The sequence below is a fragment of the Pinus tabuliformis genome, chromosome 3_2 (genome assembly GCF_031772625.1).
Source record: "Pinus tabuliformis cultivar Carrire ecotype Pingquan chromosome 3_2, CPIR1, whole genome shotgun sequence".
NCBI lineage: Eukaryota > Viridiplantae > Streptophyta > Pinopsida > Pinales > Pinaceae > Pinus > Pinus tabuliformis.
Genome location: NC_142302.1, coordinates 1,149,748,326 through 1,149,757,322, shown reverse-complemented (window position 1 = coordinate 1,149,757,322; position 8,997 = coordinate 1,149,748,326). Strand labels below are relative to the sequence as shown.

At 38.8% G+C, this 8,997-nt stretch overlaps 1 protein-coding gene across 1 annotated transcript; it reads right to left on the bottom strand.

Annotated features, from left to right (window-relative positions):
- Window positions 1–6,603: 6,603 nt before the first annotated feature.
- On the bottom strand, window positions 6,604–8,770 carry LOC149184792 (WAT1-related protein At5g47470-like). The gene is made up of 7 exons (XM_089418979.1): window positions 8,264–8,770; window positions 8,084–8,149; window positions 7,877–7,993; window positions 7,486–7,777; window positions 7,220–7,381; window positions 6,963–7,114; window positions 6,604–6,857 (listed from the first exon to the last, which is right to left on the bottom strand). The coding sequence occupies exons 1-7, from the start codon at window positions 8,464–8,466 to the stop codon at window positions 6,677–6,679; spliced, it is 1,173 nt and encodes a 390-aa protein (XP_089275105.1). The 5' UTR covers window positions 8,467–8,770; the 3' UTR covers window positions 6,604–6,676.
- Between the last annotated feature and the right edge of the window lie 227 nt (window positions 8,771–8,997).

Sequence of the window (8,997 nt, the reverse complement as noted above, 5' to 3'; positions counted from 1 at the left end):
GGTGAAAATTGCGTAATCTTCACAGATAGTGACACATGTATGTTGCATTTCAGTCCTTCAACTTGTTTTGGTTTTCGACTGACAGATTGCTTGTCATGAGTGTTGCTATGTCTTTAGGTATCACAGGCGATCGTATGCCTCTCAACAACATAAGTACAATGGCTTCCAAGAGAGCAGAGTTGAAGACACCATTTAGAGCACAACTGGGGATGCAATTGATCGAGTGTCTATGAACTTGCCTATCTATGAAGACATCAAATTCTTCATGGACAAGGATATCAAGATGAAATGGCATCAGAATCACAATGAACAACACCATCAATAGCAGCAGAAGGTAGCACACCTGCATGCGACAAATGCAAGTGGAAGGTTATTGATAGCGCATAGACCGAACAAAGTTGCAATCTCAAGCAAATCCATTTGTGATGATGAAAGCAACTTTGGAGATTGAGGCTATGAGGCGACGACGTGAAAAGAGGATCACATGAAGGCAGAGAGATAAATAGAGAAGGAGTTGCAGGTGGTAAAGCAGAAACTCAAGGAAGAACGGGAGCTACACAGGCAATAGAAGGAGTTGTAGCGGGATTCGACACAACAGGAGGTGCAACATGCACAGACAAATGAAACTGCACCCATACAGGTTATGGACCCCTCTAGCAGCTGGCATGGAGCAGATAGGGTGAGCAATGCTGTCGACCACACACAAGGGTGTTCAGGAGCATGGATGTCATTGTGCACATGCATGCGATGCCACCCATTTGGCACACTCATCGAGGCGAAGACAAGAAGCAAATCCAACTGGAGCTAAACATGTATTTCAACAAGTTGATGTGCACGGTCACCAACACACACTTGGAGATCAACGCAAACACTATGCATTAGTATGTTGTTGGTCCAGCTGCACTCAAGACGATGATGCACATGTTATTAGATGAGTTGGACAAAGGAGCCATATTAGTGTACCCGGATGCAATGGAGGCAACAGTTCGCTTTTAGTAGGATGTCACCTTTGAGTGCATGAAAAACATCATAGATGACAAATCTTGGCATCAGTCCGCCACTGTCGATCATCGCAAGGATGTCGAAGAGTTGGTCTTCCCACAACTGTCCAAGTCTTAGTGATGTCTTGCATGGCTTGCTCAAGCCCATTTTGTCTCACATGGGTACATGTGCAAATTGTATGTAATGTCTTGTTAAGTGGAAGTTCAAGTGTCAATAGCTGAATGTAACAATCATAGAGTAGTTAAAGAGTCATGAGGATAGATGAACAGTCACAAAGGGGAATGTCAAGGGCCACCCCACCCTTTGCTATATATAGTACCTCATAACTCATTGTATAGGCTTTTGGTCAGCCAAGCTTCCGATAGGAGTATCTTAGAGAAAGCTTGGAGAGTATTGTAACGAGCCTTGGCTTCTCCACAGTGCAGAGCTAGTACATCTCTTTGGAGGAGCAGGTGGTAATGGCTGTAACGTTTCACTAGCGGGACTAGTGGTCGGTCATGGTTGTACTATATGATTGGAAGTTTCACTTCTTAATATGTCGTATTGTATTTCAGCTATCTTGTTTACTCTAAATAATATATGTATCTGTTTTCTTATGCATGTGTGTATAGACTCTTTCTGTATATGTATGTATGAATCCTACTGAAATGTGCAGTTGGTTTAACCATCACTTTGGATTATCATATTGCTTGCCTTCCAGTTTGTGATGCATTCTTTCTTGTGTGTTCCCTTCTTAACCACATGCTTCCACAAGTTTCCAAGGGGCGCACTCACCTCACTTTCCGTGTGTTAAAATTGTTCATTCACCCTCCTTGGCTTGTTGCGCATGTCACACCCTTGCTACCAACAGGGACATCTTACTTTCCTTTGTAGGCAACAAAGGTTAAGGCGATACCGTACTACCCACTGCTGGGATTCCTACACCAAAGGGTCTGAGGTATAGTTGGGACTTCTTATCAGGGAGATCCCCTGACATGTTGGCCGATCCGGCACCGCCAACAAAAAGTTATGTGTGGGCATGGTGGCACAAATTTTAGGTCGACCTAGCTATTATGAGGTCTAATGACAGTTGTTAAGCCCACATGTGTAGCCCTTGTGTTTAGTATAAATACAAGGTGAGTATGAAGGATTATAATCCATCCAAGGGCATCAAATATAATCATACATATCTGAAATAAGGCCAAGCTCAAGAAGAGGAAAAACTATGGGAATAAAGGACTATTTTTGAGATAAATTTCATCCACAATAAGGCCAAGGTGTTGCAACAAGACAACTGCAAGTCTGGAGGTGATTTCTAGCTTGTTTGTGTGAGATTAAGTGTTGATTTCATGTGCAAATTGAGAGTTGAAGAAAACCGCTTGAAGAGAGGGTGTTTTAGCTTGTTTGAAGGGTGGTTTTGTGTGGGTGTTGCCTATGTTCATGAGGCCGCAGAAGACTAGAGTAGGTCGAAGTCCCTACTGGCCCTAGAAAATGGATCCATGAGGGGATTAAGGGCTGAAAATAAGTCTCAAGGAGCAGCGTAATAGAGGAGGAGGATCAGGAAAGAAAGCCGCAACAGTAAGGGAGATTTTGGTGGAGAAAAGAGGAGTTGTAGTAGTGAACTACCAGCCCTAACCATAACCAAAATCAACTGCAGTTAAACAAACCCAAGAACAAGGTATGTATTGGTGAAGTTTTGGTTGATTTGATGCTAGGGGGGCCATCCTAGTGTGTGGACAGTATATGCAGCCCATGGAAGCCAAGGAGGGAGGGATGACGTGGAGGTTAGAAGCCCTAACCAGTGGGCCATTTCCATAGTGAATATTGGTGATTGGATTGGATTCACATGCATCCTATGGGAGCCATTTGTTGGGGTTGTCTTAGGTGTTAAAAAACCCCAACTAGGAGCAGATCTCACAATGGAGTAATAGGTGTCCCAGGAGAGGACTAGTTGATAGAGTCTGTTAGCAACCATGTGTAAGGGTCTCCTAGATGTTTGGATTCCCTAACTAGGAGAAGATGTTACAACAAGTATTGGTCACTCATGGTTTGTTGGAGGGAAACACGAGAGTGGACAAAGTGTGAACATGGATTGGACATTTATGGTCTGTAGAGGACAACGTGTTAGTGTCCAAGTTGGATCCTAGTGTGCACCACCTTCATGGACCTAGATGGTTGCTAGAGTGGTAGTTGTTGAGCTTAAAGGTTGATGAACCAAAGGAGCAGTTGAGCAGCCCTAGACTTGTGTGTGGAGAAGGAATTCTACAGTAGATGATGACAATCCTCCTAGCCTGTGTTCATTTCGGGAGATGGACATGTTACAGTGATAGGTGGCATCCCTCCATGCCCTATGTTGTTCTTCATTGGAGCAACGCAAGAATACCATAGTGGGCTGAAGTCCCTGAGTAGCTGAGGAGAAACAGTGGGAATATTAAGAGCTGTTCACAAGTGGAGCTGTGAACAACTTGGTAGGAGTCTCAATGTGTTGTGCCCTTGATGGACTAAGTCACAACTAGTGAGCAGATTGGATAGACAAGGTTCAATGACCAGATGGACTTGGATCGTTGATAGAGGTAGTGTTGCAGATTGGGAACCGAAGGACCGGGCATGTAGAGGGTATGACTGAGAGGAGATGAGAGAGCATGCGACAACGAGATGGTCAAAGTATATTGTTGAGGGTAGATTGGTTGTTGATGGAACACCAAGCCCCAGTTTTGTACTCTTGTACTAGTGGATATTTGAGGGCCATTATCCCCGGTACGAGAGCCCTAGACTGTAGTATTATATGTTGATTAATATAAAGAAGTTGGGTTGAAAATTGTAAAAAGTTGTCCATATATTGTGCACTAGTATATTTACTGTTGTTTATATTCCACCGTGCAAAGTAGTATCATTGTGATTCTTGGTTTGGTAGCGTTAGAGATTCTAAGATTCTATCTTAGACTGAAGATCATGGAAAAATAACATGATCTTGATCAACCACTGGAGTTAGAGTAAAAGGTCCTTTCTCATGCAATATGTTGACCATATTTCCATTAAGTATATATGAAGCACCATACCTAACCCATGGATCAACACCTAGGTTAACCCTATTTCCTTTACCAACCTTCCACCACTCAAAATGCACATAGTTGCATTCCAGATGACTAATGCATTATGATATGATTTTATAGGCTTCCTTATCTAGTCTTTTAAATTATCAGATGCCACATGTTTTTGATAAACCACTTGACAACATAGACCCTGATCCAAAATCAATCTCCAACCACATTTAGCTACTAGTGCTTTTATGAAATGATTTTATTTTGGGTCCCTAACCACCACACGTAGGAATTGCAATTTTTTTCCACTTTACGCAAATGATACTATGCTTTTCCTTGTCCCCTGAGCACATAAATTTGAAACTTATCTATCTCAACATTTGCAACAAGCTAGTCCCGATCTTTCTTGCCATAATCATAAACTAAAATAACTTAAACCACTTTGAAATTGTATTCGTTGAAAATGGAATAATTGAGATATGAATTGAACATTTTCTTCATCCACCTCTAAGAAGTAAAATGTGGACTTACCCACATATATTAACATTCTTGTGGTTGTGCAATATAAATTTATATCTATTTCAGTTTTTCTGCATCCATTGGAGAGAAATCATAGAAAGGAATATATCATCCACAAAAAAGGCAAGTGTGAGGGATAAATAGTTCCACCGATTTTAATGCATTTGAACAACCCATATCTCTTTGCATCCAATCGAACCTTGCTCAAGCCTTTTGCCACTATGAGAAATAGTAAAGGAGATAAAGGGAAATACATGTTTCAACCCCTTGCTAGGCCTAAAAATGATAAGCATTAAACCAATTATCATAATTGAAAATGACATTGAGGAAACCTAATTTCTCACCCCAATAATAAAATGAACATTGAATCCTAAGTGGATGAGCATCATCCTCAGATATAACTAGCTGACCCTATCATATGCCTTTGAGAGATCCAACTTTACAACCATGACATCTAGTCTTTTTTGTCTCGATTGTATGGAGACCCTCTTTGGTTACCCAAATGGCTTCATGGATATGCCTACTTGCTAAAAGTAAAAAATGTTCATTAAATATAAAGTTGGAAAGGCGAGACTTCACTCTCATAGCTATTACATTTGCCACAATGTTGTAAATACAATTAATAGAGAAATAGGTCTAAATTCTCAAAAGAGGAGGGAACATCAAATCTTTAGATTAAGGATATAAACGTGGCATTGAAAGAAAATAGTAGTTTACTGGTCCTTCTAGACTTATCAACCACTCTTAGTAGATCCTCTTCTATGAGTTGAAAGAAACTTAGAAGAAACTATATTGACAAATCATCATGCCTTGGGATCTTCTCCTTTTGAAAGGAATGGAGTATTGCTCACGATTCCTCTTTTGATACATTCTCCATCAAATAAAGATATCTTCTTTATTCACAAAGTTATGGAGAAAAGAAGTAAGTTTTACCACTTCTACAATAATAACCCTACTTTCTACCTTATATATCTCATTGAAATGATGAACACCAACTTTGCCAGTATCCTAAAATCTTGTGATCTCCGACTCATCATTTTTGTTAATCTTCCAAATGGTATTATCATTATTCCTGTGAACAACATATTGATGAAAGCATTTGTATTTTTATCCCCTTTTTCTAACTAGAGGTATCTACGTTTTGATCTCCAAGCTAACTCCTTATCTACTAGAATCACTAGAGTTTGAAGCAATCACATGATGTAATGTGACTTTGACTCGAATTTGAAGCAATCACATGAAGCCTCTCTTCTTTCATGTTACTTGTCTTGTGCTTGTACATTGGGTATCTAGTCGTAACCAAACTCTTATAGGTGGAAATACCGAATAAGAGTGAGCATATTGCTTTTAATTTTAAGATTTTACATTATAAATTGCTTCAACTTTCTTTGATTTTTCTCCATAACTCTAGAGATATTACAATTCAAAATTTCACACCAAATAGGAGAACAAAATTAATGAGAACCTTAAAGAGGAGTTTTCCAAAAACAAAAAATCAATTGATTTGTACAATTGCTATCAAGACCAAAATAAGGTTTCTAACCTCCATTAATTCTTTTCTTGATGCCATAATTTCTGTTAATTGTGGTGAAGGTTGACTCTAGGATATTTGTATGAATTAACTTCCTATAAGCCTATTGTTATTATGTTACACACAATCAGTATGAATGATAGTTTTAGATTTGATTATCATAGCCATTATTTTGTTAATTTTTATTAACATTCTCATGCTAAAATATAAATCTTTGAGGATTCTTATGTGCTTGTTGAGACAAGAAGACATCTTGCCATAAGAACAAATATTGTGTTAAAAAGAAAGATGATGCCTATTCTAGATAAAGTTGTGTGAACACAACCCACCTGGCAAATTAAATGCCAAAAAAATTAGAAAACAACATTGCCAATTTTTTATTAAGTATAATGAGTGATTAATTTATATATATAAATTTTTAATGAAAATTTGCTTTTTAAATTTACATACTATTTTGTTAAAAAAATGTATTTTTTGGATTTTTTTTTTTAATATCTATGGCCTCACATACATTTAATGATTACACATAACTAGTTTCAAATTTGCATTCTTTATATTAAAAGAAAAGCACAGTAGACTGGATATGACAATATTAAGATCCAGGTCAGCACAGTAGAGGTATTTTCACATCCAACGCTTCGGATAGAAAAGGATAATGATGCTGTTGTTCTTCTTCAATGTGTAGCTCATTTTCTGAAGATATTTCCATTTGGGTAACACTGTCTTGGCTTTTGCCCCATAGAACGAGGTAGAGACCGACAAATATCAGGAGGACGCCCATCACACTGTGCCAATCCAAGAAATTCATTTCAAAATTTGCAAACTTACTACTTTCTTAAGATGAAAAAAATGTAAGAAGGAATGAAATCAGAATGTAATCATCCACCTACCTTCCAAGATGCAGTGTGTTGTCTAGAAACAAAGATGACAAGATAGCCGAACACACAGTGGACACTGGGCTGAATATTGTAACAAATACAGGCCCTCGTTTCTGCATACACCACAACTGTAATGCAAATGCTATGCCATTGCAGATGATTCCCTGCAAATTAATTCATCTTCCCCAAATCAGTTTTACCATTGGACAAAAAATTATGTCATTCATTGCTGGAAAAATTGGGGAGGAACATCAAGTATGTAGACTCACTCCAAAGATAATTGTCAAAATCCCACTCCTATCCAGTAACCAGGATGTTGGATTGATGCCTCTGTCCAGAATGATCATTAGAACAATGGTTTGGATGGAGCCCAGAATGCCAGTAATTGATGTTTGGGATAACAAGGCTGGATACTTCTTCAATGTCTCTGCCTGCACATGAAATTATGTGATCAAAAATTCAGTTGAATGAAGGTTAGAGCAAGGGAGAGGATTATTGGCTATGATCAATTTAATATGTAAGGTAGTGAGGAAACCTGCAAAATCATTGTAGCAGATAAGATCACAACTGCTAAGATTAGGTAAATACACCCTCTAATCTGTTTGCTTGAATTTCCCTTTCCCTCCTGGTAAAAGCTAACAAAAATGTTTTCCACTGAGTGTAGTGTATCAGGGCCATAGCTGGAATTTGAATGTGTCACTATAGACCAGAGTTGACTTAGAGCAGGACCTTGCAGGAAACTCATAGCCATTGCTCCACACACACAGATCAAAGTTCCCACAATCTTGGCTTTGCTGCGAGCGCACATTATGTTTACTTTCTCCATGCTACACATTTTAAACTCACATTAAGCTTTGAAGACTGCAAGATAATCCAACTGAAAGAATCAATCATTAATTTCGACTAATGTGACTTTGAATACTCACCCTGAAGCCCATGCCATGACAAATATAATGGCAGGAGCCAAGTTGGGCATTGCCGAAGCGAAGGCAGGAGATGTATCCTTCAATCCCATTAGTAAGAACGCTTGAAATGCACAAACACTGTAACACACACTGAAATACTTGAGAATTTGATATGAATTAATGCCAATCATGAGGATGCAGGATGTGGACTTCAAATACTCAACTCACCCTCCAAAAGACAACAGAAAGAACTGTCCGAACAGAGTTAAACTCACTGTTGCTGGTCGATTCTTCCTGCATTCCAGACACAAAACCATGACTATGAATTGTTTGGAATTAAAACAATGCTCAGCACTTCAAAGTGGTTAGGAACTTCAATTGAAATGAAGCGAGGGATCCATTACATACTTCTCAAGGAAGAAGGCAAATGGGGTAATCACCAGTGCTCCAACCACGTCGGAATAAACTATGAAAGCCAGAGGATTCATCCCCTTTGATAACTCATTTCCCATAACAACACCCATCACTGCATAACTAATCTGGATACCCACCATGGAGCCATAGATGCCCAACTCTTCTACACTACAGAATTGGCGTTGGTTAGTGTACATTTTGGATCAGATCTTCTTCTATTCCCCTGGCCTTCAGTTTTTCACATCACAGATAACCAGGTCTGCTTTATGAGAAAAAAAGGTTACAAACTCCATGCAAGTGTAAATCTGGTACATGAAGAATTTAAGGCCTGTTATTTTACTGTATGCAATATTGACATATCCATTATGATTCTGAGGTTTGTGATAGCTGAATTCAGACTCTTGGAGTTCTCTTGCAGCATAAGTTAAAGGCAGCGTAAGGCCACATTTCAACTCTTTGTCTACCTAAAATCTCTGTCAACAAGTCAAGTATAGCACGTGGATACCTTATCTTCACTCAATCATGAGAAAATAATTTTGAGAACCATTCAATAGAAATTAAGGCAAGTCATTCTACACTCAATCTTTTTTTTTCAACAAAAGAAATAGGCTTCCCTCTCAGCTAAAAGGCCAGGAAATAGTGAGTTCAAGGTTTAAGTCATTACAACAATATTTTTCAAAAATAGCGAGTTCAAGGTTTAAGGTATTACAATATTTTTCGAAGTATCA

Coding starts and splice junctions, on each gene's coding strand:
- LOC149184792 (XM_089418979.1), bottom strand. CDS start 8,466: ATGTACACTAACCAACGCCAATTCTGTAGTGTAGAAGAGTTGGGCATC. Junction 7,994..8,083: donor TTTCTGTTGTCTTTTGGAGG/GTGAGTTGAGTA, acceptor TGTGTGTTACAG/TGTTTGTGCATTTCAAGCGT. Junction 7,115..7,219: donor TTTTGACAATTATCTTTGGA/GTGAGTCTACAT, acceptor ATTAATTTGCAG/GGAATCATCTGCAATGGCAT.